This window comes from Trematomus bernacchii, unplaced genomic scaffold (genome assembly GCF_902827165.1).
Source record: "Trematomus bernacchii unplaced genomic scaffold, fTreBer1.1, whole genome shotgun sequence".
Lineage (NCBI taxonomy): Eukaryota > Metazoa > Chordata > Actinopteri > Perciformes > Nototheniidae > Trematomus > Trematomus bernacchii.
This window is the reverse complement of record NW_022987739.1, coordinates 13,185,821-13,205,438: the sequence shown is the minus strand read 5'-3', so window position 1 is coordinate 13,205,438 and position 19,618 is coordinate 13,185,821. Positions and strand designations below refer to the sequence as shown.

The 19,618-nt window shown below is 39.1% G+C and overlaps 1 protein-coding gene across 3 annotated transcripts in view; it reads right to left on the bottom strand.

Annotated features, from left to right (window-relative positions):
- The window catches only part of LOC117495456 (E3 ubiquitin-protein ligase rnf213-alpha-like), a 51,290-nt gene that overhangs the window by 19,134 nt on the left and 12,538 nt on the right, over positions 1-19,618 (bottom strand). For all 3 annotated transcript variants that reach the window (XM_034146709.1, XM_034146711.1, XM_034146710.1), the window contains exons 19-38: positions 18,475-18,627; positions 16,153-16,772; positions 15,813-15,972; positions 15,518-15,735; positions 14,837-14,974; positions 14,496-14,651; positions 13,064-14,345; positions 11,021-11,205; positions 10,744-10,899; positions 6,788-10,369; positions 6,362-6,492; positions 6,082-6,177; positions 5,853-5,974; positions 5,514-5,627; positions 5,382-5,431; positions 5,059-5,209; positions 4,822-4,957; positions 4,438-4,623; positions 3,994-4,118; positions 3,723-3,883 (exon numbers count right to left, since the gene is read on the bottom strand). In XM_034146709.1, the coding sequence (XP_034002600.1) occupies positions 3,723-3,883; positions 3,994-4,118; positions 4,438-4,623; positions 4,822-4,957; positions 5,059-5,209; positions 5,382-5,431; positions 5,514-5,627; positions 5,853-5,974; positions 6,082-6,177; positions 6,362-6,492; positions 6,788-10,369; positions 10,744-10,899; positions 11,021-11,205; positions 13,064-14,345; positions 14,496-14,651; positions 14,837-14,974; positions 15,518-15,735; positions 15,813-15,972; positions 16,153-16,772; positions 18,475-18,627 (7,922 nt within the window). The remainder of the gene's footprint in view (positions 1-3,722; positions 3,884-3,993; positions 4,119-4,437; positions 4,624-4,821; positions 4,958-5,058; positions 5,210-5,381; positions 5,432-5,513; positions 5,628-5,852; positions 5,975-6,081; positions 6,178-6,361; positions 6,493-6,787; positions 10,370-10,743; positions 10,900-11,020; positions 11,206-13,063; positions 14,346-14,495; positions 14,652-14,836; positions 14,975-15,517; positions 15,736-15,812; positions 15,973-16,152; positions 16,773-18,474; positions 18,628-19,618) is intronic.

Below are 19,618 nucleotides of genomic sequence, written 5' to 3'. Positions count from 1 at the left end.
ATTCACCATCAACTAGTTGTTAATTAACATGCATATTAGCAGTATATTGGCTCTTTATTAGTCATTATAAAACACTTATTAATGCCTTATTCTACATGACCATATTCTACAAGTAATAGGCCATTAGTTGAGAGTTTTTCCTCAATAACCCTCTAATTAGTGCTTATTTATTGCAAGTAAGGAAGTTGTTGTACATGAGTTTTGGTCTTAATATGCGCTGCTCAATATGGGCCTAATACAGCAGTAGTACCACAAGAATAGTAATTCTCCCATAATAACACTTAAAGGTGGGGTAGGTAAGTTTGAGAAACCGACTCGAGATACACTTTTTGTTATATTCCATGGAATGCTCTTAACATCCCGATAGCAATGAATATCTTAAGTGCTTTGACAAAAAATCCATAAAAATATTTCATCTGTGGAAGCCGTAGTACTGTAAAAAGCACGACCAATCATTTTAGCCAGACCGGCTAAAATAACTGGATGGCCTACCTGCCTGTCAGCCTTCCATCTGTGCACAAACGTACGTATCTCGTGCCCTCATTGGTCATGTGCGCGTTCGTGTGTGTTGGAGGAGGGGCTCTGTAAGGAAGTGGCAGATTTTTCCCGGCTGTGTATTTTCAAATTCTAGCACACTCTAGCTGGTTTCTCCAAAATGACCTACCCCACCTTTAACAAATGTGATCTATTCTTAGGTAACAAGACATGAAACTATAAGTGTTAATTGTGTCTAAATAACAACAAATTAGGTATTTCTATCTAAGAATATGTTTTGGGGTATTGACAGTTCAGCTACCAATAACAAGGTGATATTGACCTGTAGGCTATGTTTCATATTTGCACATTTATATTTTTGTACAATTTGTACTGAAGTTTAGACAGGAAACCGGGTACAGGAAGTAGGAGAAAGTGAACTGAATAGCATGGCAGTAGACTAGTACTAATTTTCCCTATGCAACCTGAATAGTAAAAGGGTCAAATCCGTCAGAAAGCAATGACTGTAAGTGCAAGTGTTACACTTACACTGTAAGGATTAGTAACATGTATTGTGTTTATGTGATGACATTTGGAGATGTTTAAACTAAAAATGAGAAAATGCGTTAGCATACACGCTAGCGTTAGCATACACGCTAGCGTTAGCCATACTAGCCTGTATACATGCTTATTGCACAGCTAGCATTAGCTATATTTATCTTGTTTACACTTAGCGGTCCTATGTGTTAATCTGTGTATGTTACACTTGCATGTATGAGATCATTAAGTGCCTTGTAACTTCTTTTTTTATAGTTTCACTCCGTTTGAATGTCAGTGGACTGCAAATAAGTCAATAAAGGAGCATGGTTGCTCATTCCCTGGCTCTCTAAAGAGTTTGGCTGGCTGTTTAATCTATGTTCACACTGAGACAGTACAACACATACAGTAGAGAGAACAGTACACCTATTGTGTAAGTACATACAAGCAGGTCACACAGTATGATCACAAATACATAATCAAACGTACAGGCTGCATATGTGTTCTCAGCCTCACAACAAAGTGTGAAGAGGTGGCAACTTTAGAATAGAGAGGCGAAGTCCCGCCCATCTACTTCCGCCCCATGGGACCTTATTTCGGAAAAATTATGTATTGAAGTCAATGGGGAGAGAAAGATTATCTTTCGATCCCGTTTGAATTGTGCCACGAATTACACATATGATGTTTGTCAATCTTAAAAAATAATTTCCATGTCAAAAAAGTCACAGTTTGTCGTAAAACTGTTGAAATATAAGACTATGAAAAATACGCAACTAGAAAGACTACAAATCCCAGAATCCCGGTCCTGCATGCTGGCTCTTACGGAACCGACTAACTCCCCTTTTGTGTATGTACAGCTCTCAACATGCCCAGACTTGTAGTGATTTTCACCTCCTTTAATACTTTTTGCCTCATTCTGAAAGAAAGAAGTGAAATGTGCCAACGTGACGGCCGTCTTGGTGTTGGTGCGAGACGGGAGATGTAGGTCATTGAGCGGTTTCACACCAAAAAAAGTGTTACTTTAGTTTTAGTTTTACGACACATTTGTATTTTTTTGACTTGCAAAATTATCTTTTAAATTGACAAACATCATATGTGTAATTCGTGGCACAATTCAATCGGGATCGAAAGATAATCTTTCTCTCGCCATTGACTTCAATACATAATTTTTCCGAAATAAGGTCCCATGGAGGTCCCCCGGAAAGGGAGGGACTTCGCCTCTCTATAGGGAACCTGTTCAGGTCAATTAGAGTCAAATTACTAGCTTATTGGTTATGAACAAGCCTTCACTTTAAAATAGGGAACATATTCTTAGATAGAAATACCTAATTTTGAGTTATTTAGACTTAATTAATACTTGTAGTTTCATGTCTTGTTACATAAGAATAGATCATATTTGTTAGGTGTTATTATGGGAGAATGACTATTCAGTAGTGGTACTACTGCCTTATTAGGCCCATATTGCGCAGCGCATATTAAAGGTCTCATGTCATGCTTTTCCGGTTATTACCCGTCTCCTTGTGTGTTATGTAGCTTTTTATGCATGTAAACGGTCTGCAAAGTCACAAACCCTCAACGTACACCCTGTAGCGAGTACAACTCTAACACAGAAAATACCTGTCTATGCTGCCCCAGAACGCCTCGTTCTCTTTTTCTTCCTGGGTACAGTGACGTGCCCATACCCAAATGGACCAATCCGTGGAGCCGTTACGTTAAGGCCGCGGAGCCGTTACGTTAAGTCCGTGGATTGGTCCAAATTGACCAATACGTGGACTTCCTCACACACACACACTCAATCTTTTCTCAGCTGCAGCTCCGCCGATTTCTCCTCCCTGAGACGGCGGGACGCGGCGAGGCTGTGAGTCGGTGTGTGAGCACACACACAAACTCCCAGCCAGGCTGCGGGTGTGTGTGTGTGTTCGGGCTGGGTTTCGCTGTGTCTCGCTGTCTCGCAGACGGCCACTGGGCTCATAGGGAGGGGGGGGGCAGGAGCTCCAACAAGCCGTTTAGGACAGAGAGTGAATACACATACTATACAGAGATGCTGTATGAGAAACCAATGCGATTTTGGAAAATTGCACAATATAAATCTATTTTAGTATACCTCAACAATGGAATTATGATCAGTAGAAGTGGCCATGACATGGGACCTTTAAGACCAAAACTCATGTACAACAACTTCCTTACTTGCAATAAATAAGCACTAATTAAAGGGTTATTGAGGAAAAACTCTCAACTAATGGCTTGTAGATTATGGTCATGTAGAATAAGGCATTAATAAGTGTTTTATAATGACTAATAAAGGGCCAATATACTGCTAATATGCATGTTAATTAACAACTAGTTGATGGTGAATTTGTGTACCTTAATATAAAGTGTTATCTCCCCTCTGTATAATGTGCGCTCACACGGCATATGCTCGTATTAATAATTAAAAAAAATGCGTCAAGGTCTCCAGTTTTACTGCAAAAGTTAGTGCGTTATCGTTGACAGCCCTAATATGCATATGTATCTGCAGTATATGTGGAAACGGATTAAAGAAATAAAACAAATTGTAAAATGTAATGCAATATTGAAGAACTCCTTTGTATTGCAGATTACATTGTTGAAAATACAAATATAAAACATGCAGTTAAATGTTTTGACAACATTTGAATAATGGTATTGCAGCAAATAGCTACTGTCATTATGACCACTTTATTCACCCTCACCTGCAATTCTTCATCTGATGCCACTTTCATGGTCATGGAAACAAAATCCTGCAGGTACCTTTCGAAAAATTCTTTCTTCATTTTTTCTTCCACATTTTTGGATATATAATTGCCAAGTGGAGTGTTCAAGAAAAACTCCTGGAAATGACCCGGTGAATGAGCTGCAAAGAACATTTGAAAATGGCATTAATAAGTTAGGGATACATTTTTCTAGCTATTAGTTTAAATGAAGAACATAACAAAGATTTAGCATCAAGATGTGTGACTTTACTTTCATGTCTGTATGTTTGGATCATGAGCCCATCCAGGAAGTCTTTAATCCACCAGCTGAAAGGCATGCGGCAGTGCATGGTGTTGCCACCTGTGCTATGGCTTTGTACCATTAAGACACTGGAGCTGTAGAAGAGACATAATATGAATGTGGTTTTGTTAGACAGGAATCACATTTTCTATGTTCTATCCAGAACGCTGTAGCTTCTAAATGGTGCTGCAATTCACTTGATTTACTTGTATTCTTTCTTGAGTCATAAAACGAAATATTCAAATAAGACAGGCAAAAACATGTTTGTTCCAACGCTGTTTTAAAAACAATCTATTGTAAATGGAAAAAAAGAGAAAAAAAGACCAAAACAACATCAGTGGTGGGTTGTCAAGATTATCTTGAGTGCATATGTGCTGAATAGATGCCATTAATAAACAACCACAAGATACTCACTTGCTTTCCACCCTCTTAAAAGGTACATGGAGCATCTGTTTGCTCCCAAATATCTCAAGCCATAGATTCCTGATGTCATCGCACTCATTCAGCAAAAGTTCCAAATTGCAATCTCGGTCAATGACTGAGACCAACGTAGCCAGGAGTGGAGTCACGACTGCTTGGATTTTCCTCCACAGTGTGTGTCTGTAAGAAGGATTTAAATGTATTTCTTAAAATCTACAGGAAACGTGTGTATAAAAAATGATAGGAAATTATAAACTAGCATAAACAGCTGAATGGCTTGAAGTATTGCATTTTACAGAGAAAGATAGCATGCAAATATAGCAAAGTTAAAAAGCTCACATAGACTGCCAACGGTAAGGATCTAAAGAAAAAACTTACAGGAACGTCCCCCCTTCTTGAAGAGCATTGACATTAGATGCCTCCGTTAGAACCCAGCTTTTTGGATTGGGGATGTTGGCCTCATAGTCTTCTAACAGCATGTGAAGACGCTTCCTCACAATGTTTGCAAACACACCTTTAAGAGAACATTTGACAGTAAAGTGTATTTTAGCTGCATGCAGAGATGTGTCTAGGTCTGGTCATATATCAAAGATAAAAAAATACTTATTTTCTTACGTTGAGTTTGAGTTTCATCCAGAAGTGTCAGCAAGTTCTCAATTCTTTTTGTGCTGAGTTCTCCACTCTCTGTTGCATCTCTAAGCATGTTCACTGCACTCTGCACACAACTTCTTGTCAGCTCTGTTATATCATACACATCTCCCAAGACCTGTAACAATGATATGTAAATAAATTAACAGCAGCAGTGCAGCATCTGAACAAGGAAACATGTCCTAAAGGAAATTCTCCATCAGTTTCTGACTTAAGTCAAGTTACCATGTCTGATTATAAGGATTGTATTTTTCTTCCAGGAATGAATTTAAGTGGTAAATTACACTTACAGTTGAGTCATTATTTTGTGCCACACCATTGTAGTCTTCTGTCTTCATGGCTTGAACAAAAAAACAATATATGGGTATAATTTATATTTACCTAAAATGTACAGCATAATTTAGAAATAAATGATGAATTACCCTCGGGTAGTTCCTCAAAAAGTTCACTTATGCGTAGATTTTTTAAGGAATGAACATCAGACGCAAACTCTTTTGATCTTCTGAGATCATCAATGTGAACAGACCTCCAAGGACCTGAAAAAATATATTTCTTTAAAGTCGGGGTAATAAAGACACAATATGCAGGATTTCACATTTCAGCTTTTCTTTTGTTTGTCTTTTGCTGATGCTTTTAATGTGTTAAATTGAACTGCTTTTATCTGTATGAAAGGTGCTTAATAAACGTATCATCAATACTAAGTTGTAGCATACTGAGCTAAATGTTCTACTGCCGTGTTTATGTGTAACAGCAGGACTGACCGCCTTGAAACCCAACATACGAGGTCCCACCCTCGATTCGAGGAAGTTTGGTGACAAAGTACACAAATGTCTTTGTGTTTGCGTTTAAGGCCCACTTGTTTATTTCGTTGGTGCACGAATACCTAAAAAATCCAAACATTAGGAATAAGTCAATAACATACAATTTAACCAACTTGCAATAATGTAAGAGAAAGACATAAAAGAAAGTAATGTCATGAGCTAGACTCACTTGGCTGAGGAAAGAATATTTCTCCGATGGGACTCTTCATCATAGTCTGTTTGGATAATGAGCACTTTGTCTGCAAGTGTTGAGCCAAGAAATTCCCTAATACAAGGACATAAGTATGCTTTACATTTGAATCGACAGTGATCACTTGAAAGTTGTATGCAGGCCTCTAATATCTACTTAGTATTAAGCACAATGTTATTAGTTTTAAGATCGTCCTAAGAACAATCCCAAGAAAACAAGTCCAACAGTGTGGGAAAAGGCTATTGTTTAGTTTACACACCTGATTTTCTTGAGGAAAGAGTACTCTGTGTCAAACTGTTGCAGTGATAGCAGCTTAATATTATTAAGCTTTGTCACATTCTGCAGTTGTTGAGTGTCTGCTGCAGTCAATAGCCTGGAAAATGTTGTGACCTTAATAACAAAAAAGAACTCTGAATTACTAAAATGTCACGCAATGTTTTTCTCACGTGTTACTGCTGACAGAAACAGAAGTATTTGCATATACAAAACAGGAACAACACTGTACTGCAAAACCGGAAACAATTTTAACCTGCTGCTTCTACTTCACATAAGGATATTTCAAGGTCTCAAGTTAACTTAATACTTAAAGCGAGAGTGAAAAAAGGAAAATGGACCCTTCAAATTAGCAATAGCTGTTAAAAGTGCTTCAATGTTTGATAGAATTGTGTTAACCTTTTAGTTTTACCTCAGTGAAGAATTGGGACTGTTCCAACTGCTGTGTGTGATACACAATGTAGTCTCCCAATGAGCTGTGCATCTCTGCTTTAACATATTCTTTCATTATATGTTCTCTTTCCTCATCAGGCATTTTGGATTTGTCCAAACGGACAACAGAGTCTGGAGTGGCGCAGTTGAGCAGAATGTCTTTGGCTTTATCCAGAATGGTCTGGGCATCTGTCTCAATGCCTTGATTCTCCGTTATTTGCAGGACCACAGAGGAACATGTGTCTGAGTGATAGCCAATGAAGACATCACATGGAGCGTATTGCTTTTTCATAGGTTTTTGACCACTTGAGCTGACAAAATCATCAACCCATTTCTGTAGATGTCCGGCAATTTCCTTCTGCTCATTTCTGAGAACAGTGTTGATGTCAACATAGTGTTTTTCCAACCTGTTAATCAGTGGGATCGGGAACTGTTCGTAGACCACCTCTTTCTCTTCAATGACAATGAGCCTGAAGTTTTTGTGAACTCTGCATTTTACACGATGTGTTCCTAATCCAAGATCAACATACTTTTGACCCCCTAAGGTCACGTAGTATTGGTTGAGAACATCATACAGACTTTCGTAGAGATTCTGAAGGTTAAGAAGCACAACTGTCTGTCCAGTCTCCATGCAAACCTTGACACGATTGATGTTTCTACAAATCTGCGTGTACTCTTGATCCTTTGGGAAACTAGACCCAAAGATGATTTCTGGATGGATTTGGTGATGGAAGAATATCTGTTGGAGAATCTGAAGAGCTGCATAGTTTTTTGTGAGGATTAAAAGGTATCGACTTTCATCCACTTTGAAAGCTGGAGATATGCTTTTCTGGAACAAATCCAAGGTGGTGATGCTGGCATTGGCAAAGTCATCTCTGAGTTCTTCACGGAATATGCCCATCACATCCACATCATCTTTTCCGCTAAAGTTTCTCAGGACTGCTTCAGTTATTTGATCTGCTGTAGGACTCTCGTTACTGATTTTGGTCATTGAAAATATCATCTTAATCAGACTGTAGAAATCCCGCAGACCAAAAAAACCCTTGCCCTTTTCGCATACTGTCATATATGCTTTTGCAAAAGACTCAAAGAGGTGTTTTATCTTTTTCAGAACATTTTCTTCAGACGAGCATATCCCTTTAGCACTTTTGATGAGCTCTTCCTGGTTTGGATCTCCACGGGACACAAATATTCCACGATTCATCTTAGCAGGGTCAAGTGCCCAATTTGAAATTCCAATGAACCCAACTCTTTTATGAGGTTGTGGCTCATCATCCACACAGCCTTCTTCGAGTAATGGATGCAGTGTTTTCAGTGGCATTTTAGGGGAATCTTCAGCCAATCCAATCTCGTCAAGAACAACTACTGAGCTGTATTCATCCAAGTTTTTGCTTTCCTGAAAGCGAGCACACTGTTTGAATGTGTTGATGATTCCTTCAGGAGTTGAATGAGGGCTGCACTGGAAAGAGACAAGATGTATTTGCTTTAGCCTCTTGTAGAGTTCAGAATGTGAAGCAGGGCCCTGCATTGCATCTGCAACTAGGGTTTTGGACAGGGATTTGGAGCTCCCTGGTTTCCCAACAATAAACAAGGGAATTCTTAGCTCAACACAGATCACCATCATGAAGAAGTTCTCTTTCAAAGCCTCATTTCTGGCTATAGTTTTACCCATGGGTACACCGTTGAGTAGGAGGTCCTGCATGAGTTGGATTTCCTCCAGTACTCTCTTTGTGCTGTATCCACCAGGAAGCAAATGGTTGATCATTTCCTGATATGGCCTTTTGTCTTCCAAGGAAGACTGATAGCACACTCCAGTGGCCATCAAGAGTGACCAGATGACTCTGTCACTATCTTGTAATAATGACAACATCTTTGTGTTTTTTTTCCTCTGACTTAGCTCTTGAAGGTATACTCTCTTTCTCTCATCAAACATTGGGTGATTTTTGTGGAACCATACAAACACGTGCATGCAGCGTTCAACATCCCTCAAACTGACAAAACTGCATTCATCTTTTCTCTCCCTCATGAACTTTTGGGATAACGCCAATACCTGAGTTATAGTTGGAACATAATGCCTCTCTATCAAGTTGGCCTCTACCTGTCTTTTCACTATGTGTTCCGTGTACATTTGCTCCGTTGAGTCATTGAGCTGCCCAAAATCCCAAACAAGAGGAATCATGCTGGGGGGTAACACATGAACACGATACACAAGCTGACGAAGAGGAATGGAGCCAAGTCTGTCTTCTGTCTCCTCAGCCCTGACCCGATAGCCCAATCCAGATGCCTCTAACCTTTCGATCATCTTGTCTGTGTGCTTCCTGTAGGGGTTGCATGCAGCAATAATCTGTAGTCCTGTTTGAGAGCCACGTTGTTGTCCCTGCACAGAGTTATCACAAACAATCTCCTTGATGCTGTTGATGGCCTCTGTGGTGTTTGCTTCATCAAAGAAAAGAACTGAGTCAAATGTATGAGTCTCTTTATTGGTCCTTGCAAGACTTTCTGCTTCCTTCACTTTTTCATATATCATTTGTGATGTAGTTCCTCCATGAACCTTGACCAGTTTCAGGTTCTCTGCCGGTGCACCACACCTTTTCAATTCACACATAAACTTTATGAGCCTTGTCTTTCCGCATCCTGTTTCACCCATTATGACAACTGGGATTCCACATCTAAATCTCATATGGATCGCCATCATTTTGAGAATGTTATCTGTGGTCAGTTCGTAGGTTTCATCAGGATCTGTTGGCCACGTGATGCCAAGCACACTGCACAGGTGCTCGATCTTGTCAGCTCGCGGAAGCTGATCAAAGTCCCTATTAAAAGGGACTCTCTGATGTTTTAAGCCAGTGTACAACTCTTGAGTCATAATGTTTTTTTTTATCACTTTGCCTGTTAAGGGATTTATGGCATCAACCCCTTTCTGGTCATTGAGCACGAGGTGAAACCCAATGAATGTCATGGAGTCACGGTCATCATTAAAAAAGATGTATGGGTGTGGCTCAGATTCCCACCTTTTTCTGATGAGGAATGGAGCTAAATCTCTTTCATTAAGCCCACTCATGTCAATTTGTTGCCTCCCTGGGCTCTGGTCAGTGATGCATAGTGATGGTGTTGCAAAGTCTTTAGACATCAAGATCATGAACTCGACCACAAAGTTTTTGAACCCAAGAAGAGTGTCTCCAACAAACTCAGGTTTGCAGAAGACTGAATTCTCACTGTCTTGCAACTGAAGATTAAGGAACCAGACGAAGTTACGTAGCTCTGCCCATGATGGATCTAATATGCCACAGTAGAATAACAGTATCTGAAGAAACTGTGCATGAGTCCCTTCAATGCCGAGGTAAGTGAAGTTGTCCAGATTGCTGTTGTTGTAAAAACGTGAGAGATACTGGTATGGTCTTTGATAAGCTTCACTCTTGAAACATTTATCATCCATGAGGGGGTCTCCACTCTCCATGTCAGTGTTTTCATCTCTCCTCATTTCCAAAGCCATTACTTCTTTTGGTGGACGACAAAATACCTTCGGGAAAACGTCTGTGAATGGAAAGTTTTCCTTTCGTTCCTAAACAATATGAAAAAAATATATATTTAGGTTTATAATCAATCAATCAATCAATCAATCAAGCCTATCCTCTATTTCATTAAATTGTTTCACCTCACTCTTCTACTAGCTTCTTATCGGGGATACTGAAATGACCTCTATACCATATTCAATTCAATCAGCAACAACAAAAGTCTAAAATTGTGACAGGATAAAGTTTTATGTTTCAACATTGCTTTGCAGAGAGGTCAAATTAAGTTATTCAAGAGTTATTTTATGATAATGAAAACTGTACAAGAATAAAAAAGAATATACATTTAAAAAATAAAACCAACACAAAAATTTGATATAATTTCATAAAATGACAAATGGACAAACAGTATATATCAACGTACAGTTCCCAGGTCATATCCGGGCTGATGATTTGGGGATTCCAGTAACTCGATGATGTACAAGTGTCTGTGGGTACAGCGCCACATCAGTCCATCTGAGTCCATCAGGTACCCCAGAAAGAACATTTTGAATAGGAATTCATTCAAGCCTTTTTGGACCTGGATATTATAATTTGGATTAATAGAACATGTTAATGTGATTGGATAAAGCAAGTTTTGATTTAGGATTTTCTGAGAACAACATTGCTTTCACTATTATGATAATAAAAACATTGCTTACCGATGATGTGACATCGAAGTGAAACAGCTTGAGATCTTTTTGTTTTGGTGTGTCATACATAGACTGGAGAATCTTGTGGTCATCAACTTCATGTTCAGTTAGTCGGATGCACTTTTTGAATGCAGTTCCTTTTTCAGCACATTCCTCCAACTTTTCATACAATCTTTCGACATACAATGACTTACCTAAGAAATGGTGGAATAACCAAAAATAGTTAGAATGACTGAAATGATTGCATTAATAATGATTGAGTGGAAATGTGCTACCTATGCATTAATAGGAAGCAAGAATGTTATTTACACAAAACAGAACAAGAGTGTTTTTTTCTTTCTTTTATAGAATAAATACTGTATAGCTGATTAAAGACACCTATCCTACAGACTAAAAGTTATTTTCAAAATAAAGGTGCTTCACTCCTTTTGAATTCACACAAACTTTACTGGAGTGCCACATACAGTAAATCTCATATGGATTGCTAGAATTGTAATATTGTTATCTATGGTGAGGTCTTATGTTTCATCAGGATCTGTTGTCCACTACCAGATATACTGCACAGATGCTCAACCTTGACAGCAGTATTCTCTGCTAAGTAATATTGTTGAAATGATTAAACACTAAAAAAACTGCAATTTAACAAATTGACCTGCATGTCTCAATGATACTGCAAACAAATTAATAATTAAAAACTGGAAATTATGGTACTTAAATAAAGGCAATCATTATTTAATATAAGAATTGTTTAACAATTAACAATAAAGCGGATGTGGCTCAGGATGTACAGTGGGTATTCCACATTTCAAAGTGTGCCTTGAATGAGCATTAGATTAGATGAGCAGTTTGGCACCTTTTATGACAGACCTGCCATCAGTGTATAATTAGTTTAATATTGGCATTTAGTGAAAAAGCTTTGGAATGGCAGAAGAACTGCAATTTCCCATGATATCCAGCGGACAACTGTACCAAATGTACAAATGAAGGTGTGTGGAATTATAGGCAGCACTGTATTATAGGCAATAATACCTGCAATTATAGGCAGGGATAGCATATCCATACAGCTCATGGATGTACAAATGGGATGCTACTTAAAGGGCCCATGTCATGGCCATTTCCACTGATCATAATTCCATTGTTGAGGTCTACTAGAATAGATTTATATTATGCAATTTTCCAAACTCACATTGGTTTCTCATACAGCATCTCTGTAAACTACGTGTATTCACTGAATTTCACTCTCTGCCTTTAACGGCTCGTTGTAGCTCCAATAGGTCCAGCCCCCACCCTCCCTGTGAGCTCCGTGGAGGTGTTGTTTCCTTGTTTAGGATACACAGCGAAACACAACCAAACTCATCCTGAGCACACACAAACTCACAGCCGGATTAAAAACAATAAGTGTGGCTTGATATTGAGTAAGAAAAAGGTTGATAAACGCTGTGAGAATGGGTCTGCAGAGAGAATTTCGCCGCGATCCCAACTGTCTGTTATCAGCCTGCAGCCAGGGAGGAGAAATCAGCAGAGCTGCTGCCTGCACATAGAGTGTGTGTGTGTGAGGAAGTCCGTGGATTGGTCAATTTGAACCAATCAGCGGGGGCTTAACGTAACGGCTCCGCGGACGTAACATAACGGCTCCACGGATTGGTCCATTTCATTCCGGGTACGGCATGACATCATGCCGTACCCGGAACGAAATGGAAGAATCAAATGGACAATGACGTATCTCCAACGAGGCGTTTTGGGGAGGTGTTAGAGTTTTACTCGCTACAGGGTGTACTTTGAGGGTTTTGACTCTGCACACCGTTTACATGCATAAAAACCTTCATAACACACAAGGGGACGGTTAATAACCGGAAAACATGACATGGGCCCTTTAACATTATTTGATGATTTTAATGTTACATTCAGTTAAATAAGCAGATGTTCTCTTTCAGATCAAATCTAAATCCAAATATTCACAGTATTGTTTGTTGACAATCTAACTTAAATATTCTCTAATTGGTTCAGAAAGTAAATTACTGAAATAACAGGAAGTAATGCTCTACTACTCACCTACTCCTGCACGTTGGGAAGCAACAATGCCGACAGAATGGTCACCTTTGAAGAAAACGTTCTTGTGATCGGAGTGGGCAGTGAAATGCCTGGACAAGTAGTTCTGGATCCTTTCCAATGACTCTTGTGGGACAAAGTCTCTTTTGAACTGACTGAATGCAGTAGGGATGTAAGTGTGCTCTCTGTCAGAGCTGCAAAATATCACTAGCCTGTAATTATGTTTAAACAGGGAACGCAGTTTCTGAAAACAGTTCTCCATTGCACAGCTAATGTCATAGGTTAGCTGATCTGCCCAAAGCATTGTGTAAATCTTCTGACCAATGTCACCTGGTGTGAGACATCTCCTCAGGAAAAGCTCTACTTGCTCATAAGATGTTTTAGGGGTACACAGGAGAACCTCATCATAACTAGGCAGTGGATTATATTCACTGTTCATGTACACACAGATGCTTGAAGTCAGGACTTCATTGTGTGGACAGATTATGAGATTCGGTTGGTTTATTGAGAGGCTTTTTGGAAGAATTCTTCGGACTGACTTGTCTTTCACCTCTGAAAGCACTGGTTCTGCCCATGCATTTTCATTTTGGTCTTCTGTGGCAGCCATTGTTTCCAACAGTACCCCTAAACTCCTTATGTCCAAAAGGTCATGGAAAAATATCTCCTCGTTCTTCATGTAGGCATTCCACAACCCTTCCAGTTCTTTTAAATCAACAGTCTGGTAAGCCTTTTCTGCTTGATCATTGGCTTCAAAATGGCTGACATCAGCTGAAGACATATCGCTGTTTTCCTGATGAAGAAAGTGACTTTGGAAGTGAGCAGCTTCATTAATCCTCTTGCCTGGCTCAAATTGGTTTTGAAACCTTCTCCATGTGCTCCAGACATCTGATGTTGTGCAGTTTGGTTGAATGAAAGAGAGCATCATCAAAGCTTTGTCCTCCATTTCCTTATTTACATTTGATGGAGTCACAACACTACAAAGGTAGAACATTTGTTCTGCTGTAAAGTAGTTTAAGTAGTAGTGATCAGATCTCTGTTTGTCCATGAAGTTTCGCCAGTCTTCAAGAAACAACTCCATCTTATTGGAAAGTGTTATAAGTTGTTCAACTAGACTTCCGCGTACATGAATGCAATGCAGGGTCTTGCAAAAGTTGATTTCCATAATGATACACGGGTCGTTCTGAGTTTTGCAAGAGATCTTGGCTTCCCAACACCTGAAGAGTGGGTTGCCTGCAGCATAAAGCTCTACAAATGCTTTGGCAAGTCTTTGGACATTGTCAAACACCTGAAAATGAAAAAGATAAAAAATAAGTGATTAAAGTCCAAGTAAAAAACCAAAGCATGAATTATTTTATTTGTACATTCTATTAATTTATATTATTTATACACTCTTCATAACAAAATCACAAATATATATACAATTTATATACAACACCTCAGCAAAGTGTTCAACTTCAGTCTGATTTTGTTCCCCTCTTCCAGACATGAGCATAAGCTTATTTTGCAACTCTTTCAGGTCATCATAGGTGCATGCTATGCTTTTCTCATGTCCATCCTGAATGTGCAGCATCAGGGAAGTCTCTAAAGAAAGCTTTAAAAAGAACATCAATATGATACATTACTGTTAAGCGTTCTTAAGTAAAAAGAGCAGTTTTTACAGTTGTAAAAGTTTACTCGAAACGTTTTTATCTGAGCTGTATGTGACTATATCACAAATGTTGTCATTATTATCTTTCAAATTAAAGCATACATTATATCTTGTCATTTTTAATGTACCTTTTTCAGATGTTGGGCCTTAATGGTGTATATCCCTCTCTCATTGATGGATGTAGCCAGGGTCAGAGATGACAATTCAACAGATCCATGGCTTTCCTTTACAGTCTTTAGCCATTCCAGATGGCGTGCTGTATCCCGCTGAAAACAGACAAAAAAGTCGTATTTAAGTTATGATCAAATTCTTTATATTTTTTCTTTAAATGACTAGTAAAGTAGTAACAATTTATCTATTTTATTTAATTGGATAAAATACAACTCCTCCAAAAACATTTGTTTAAAAGGTTACATTTTATACATTTTTGCACAATTTAATCTTTAATAAGGCCTCGAATCTTGAATAATTACTATTCCTTTAGACAACATTTAATTTGCAAACTGTATCGCTGAAACTTGCAAAACAGGACACACTACTAGAAACCACTTAACAATGGAGTCCACTAAAGCAAGCCCTACACTGATCCTAGTGGCCCCAAGCGTAACCATATCAATTATTTAATTATTTCTTATTAAGATTTTGGAGAGCTACTCCATGTTTCCACTTCGACCTATGATTGTTGTAGTTGTGTGTACTGCATCATATAATCATTAAGTTTTGACATTATGATGGATTGTTGTTCGATTTTATTTTTGAAGTTCAAATTTAGTTAGACTACGGTGGCACCATAAAGGATGGAATCTCACCAGTTTCGTTGGTATATTTCTGTCATTTTCAAGTGCCTTCCACAATTTTGTCAATGACTCTTTGAAAGCCACAAAATCAGAGTCCTGCTTCAGTCCATATAATAGCGAAGAGTAACCGAGAACAGCATCATGAAAACAGGCCACTCGATCCACATCCAGATCATTTTCTCCAGCAGAGATGGATGCCAGGTCAACAAACACTTTCAGCTCATTGATATCTGCAATAAAAAAAAAAACCTTAAGCAGATACAAATCGTTGTGTTTATCAGTTGGTAACAAAAAAATGGTGTCGTACCTTCAAGCGCTTCTTTAACCCACAGGACAAACTTGAGGCTCAGACTGAGATTCTGAAGACATTCCTTACGATCATTTGTAATGTCCATCAGAATAGTTTTGACCCTCATGAAGGAGTCATCTATGAAATTTAGGCTGTTTTTCTTGAAGTCGGCTTGATTCTGAAAAAAAGATAATTTAGAGTATGAAACCATTGATTTTATGATTCTAGTTTGGATAGCTCTGTAAAAGTCTGTAGGACATAAAGATTATGACTGCAAGAAGTTCAATATTTTTTAGAAATCTCTATTATATAAGTAAACTATTTCAATTTCCTGACTTTAAATTGTTATTTATCATACCATTTGCAGCAATTTCTCGAGTACTTTGAAGTCTCCTTCTGGACATATTGTGTTCCTGATATCCATGATGATTATGGCAGATTCCATTGCAAGACCAAGATCATGGTACTGTTGGATTTGCTGAATCCTTCCCCTGACCCATCTTCTGTTATCAGATGGATTTATTCTGCACATCATATCAAAATCCTTCTGCAACTCTTCATACTTTCCTCTGTAGTCCTCAAAGATGTAGTCTATTTCCTCCAGAAACAGATCGCCACTCTTCAGACCATCATAAAGCCCTCTGTACTTGCTGTAGCAGCTCTGGAATATTTTACTGTAGATCAGGTCAAAAGTGTAGAGTTCCTCATTTGCATGGGATTGTTCAGTGTCATCTGCATCTGGTCGGTCTCTTGACAACTCTTCCACTTGATTCGTCCAGCACATCTTGAAGATTGCACTGTCTTTAATGGCATGAAGTTCTAACGCCATTTGACGGGTAGCATCGCATAGGTTGAAAAAAGTGACCTTCCCAATTGAAGCTGAGGTCTGTCCATCAAGAATGTGAGGTTTCATAAATTCATTCAGATTCATCATCTCAATGTTCTGATGATTTTTTTTGTCCAACCCATTGTAGTCAACTGTTGATTGAAAATATGCTTTATTATATGGAATGTAAGTTTATTAACAGGTCCTTATAATTGTTCCCTCAATCTTAAATCTACTATATCATTTATAGTTATCCAAGCTATACAAAGAACTACTTAACAGGTCACTTTCAATATAAAGAGCCGCTTTCACACCAAGTACTTTGCCGTACTTAGTTCCCAGCACTTAGTTCCCAGCACTTAGTACCCCCATGGAACTAATGGCGCGTTTCCACTACAGCGCGGAGCACGGTTTAAGAGGGCTGTGACGTCAGCGGCCCGTCTTTGGTTGCGTTTCCACTTGGCCTAGTACCGGCCGGCCGGTCCTAATTCACAGTTTTTCTGGCCTCATAAAATCGTGGGTCTAGGGCCAGAGACAACGAGGCTGAGTCGGGCTGAGTATGCTAAACTAGAGAGAGCATCGCTGGCAAGGGGGCTACAACTACAACAAGATGGACATATTTGACCGTGATTTAATTGTAATACACGTTTCAAAATTATGCCGAAGTAACAACATACTGATACCGGTTAGTAAAAACCATGAATTAATGCTTTGACAAGTCTGCAGACAGACGGCAGGCGAAAAACCTTTTAAAATGCGTGTTTTCTAAATGGAGATTGGCTAAGCGAACGCAGTATATGTTCCGACCGTCCACACTCACAACAACGGCCTATACAGACATAAATAAAGCAGCGACTGTATTCGCCATGACACAGGCAGTCTGTGGTTTGTACTTGTTTAACTTTTGTCTAGTTTCTGAACATATATGAGGAGCTGTGAGCTCTGAGTGCTAACAGCTAACGGCTGTGTTGTTTTTCTGGGGTTCTCATTGAAGATGACGTCACGGCTCCGCCTACACTGCGTTACTATAGATACTACCCCAGTTCCTAAACTGTAATGGAAATGCGCCATAAAGTGAGCCAGTCCTAACGAGGCCTAGCCATACCGAGCGGGGCCGAGCGAGGCTGTGTAGTGGAAACGCGCCATAAGAGCCGATCGCGTTCACACCGGAATAAGTTCCCTGAGGGAAGATTACGCAAATGAAGCCGCTGACGTCACTTCTTCTTCTTCTGCTTTGGGTTTACTGGCAGGCCGCAAACAACTTCACGGCGTATACTGCCACCCGAAGTCCCGGAGTCCCCCGGAGTTGGGGACTGGCTTTACTTTTCTGAGTTTTACGGGGCGTGGTTTGCAATTCGCCCAGCCAATCAGAAATTGAAACCTTTTTCTCCCCAGGAAAGTCCCTGCTCTCTTGCAGGGACTATCTGGGGGTGAAAAGGTTCGCAAAAACTAGGTTCTAGTTCCAGATCTTTTTGGTGTGAACGCAAAATCCCAAGAACTATCAGAACTATTCCTGGGAAAAGTACTCCGGTGTGAAAGCACCTATTGTGTAGCAACTTGATACTAAAGCCATGTCAGATCAACTGGGCTTATCACCTTTTTATACAGAATAGGTGCTAGCAGCCACTGCAGAGGAACCACAGAGCTAAAATCAAGCACCTGTAGTTTTCTTTTTCACGGGATAAAAAGATCCCATGTGGTTAAAACAACCCCCAAGCAAGGCAAGTTTATTAGAAGCTTTTCTGTGCTAACCATAAACCAATGACCAAACTGACTGAACACCATCATCGTAGGATTGACAAGCAAATAAAAAAAATGTTTCCCACTTTGAAATTACACACAAATGTTACCTACTTTTGACATGTTGTGGAAGCTCCTGGCAGATTTGTAGAAGACTCCTGACCAGATCCTTCTCGTTATGGACAGCTTCTGCTTCCTCTTTTCTTATTCTCAGTAATCTTCTCATGTTGCTGTCATCTTTACAACGACCATCATCACAGAGTGCATCTAGAGGAACATAGTTAGATGAACAAAAGCATAAGAATAAACTGAGAGCAGATGTCTCAATGGTGGAGTTTTAAGAATCTGAATAAGTGAGAGTAAACATTCTAAAATTCAGAGAGCAGAGCAAGATAAAGTAGGACAATGTGGTCTTTTATACCTTGAGTAATGTTGTATATAAAAAAAGGTCCATGCTTGGCGTAGAATATGAACACGAACCTCTTCAACAACATTTTAATCTTCAGCTGTCGTGAAGCCATTTTGCACCTTATTTATATTTATAATGAAATATTATTATTGTTTTGTATGAAGTGTTCTTTTATTATGCAGAGGTGTCATGAATTTCCCTGTGTTGATGTTTATTATTCTTTGAGTTGATGTCGACTATCGATTATTTATAGTGACGTCACATAGGCGTGGTTCGGGCCCTTTAATTTAGGACAGGTGAACTCACTATGAGTGGAAGGGCAAACCATTTTTTCAACCGCATAATAGAAACTGCATGGTGAACTCTGCATGATACAAGCTACCCGTAATACGTCTTATGGGCATCAAATCTTTTGTTTAGGAGTTTAGAGTTTTTGTTATTTTCTCAGTTTTCTTAAAATAAACGGACGATATTAGATCACTGATGTGGATGCGCGTTGATTTTCTGAACGCTCATAACAGCTGTCCTGTAGTACTTGGAGTCTCATCAGGTTCACAAAATGAACTGCAGACGATCAGAGTTTGATATAGAGTTTTATCCTTAAAATAATGAAAATCTTGGAAGTATCCAGACGACCGGACCAAAGATGTGAACGTGCTTTCTCCTTTTTAAAGTGTAACAGTCCTAACCCCTACTGTTCCATCTTCAAACTGTTATCGCCAGAGGTTGGAGAAGTACTCATATCGTGTACTTCTTTAGTAAAAGTAGAAGTACCAGAGTGAATGAATACGTTACAAGTAAAAGTATGGCATTCAAAATACTTAAAGTACCAAAAATAAAAGTAGTCAT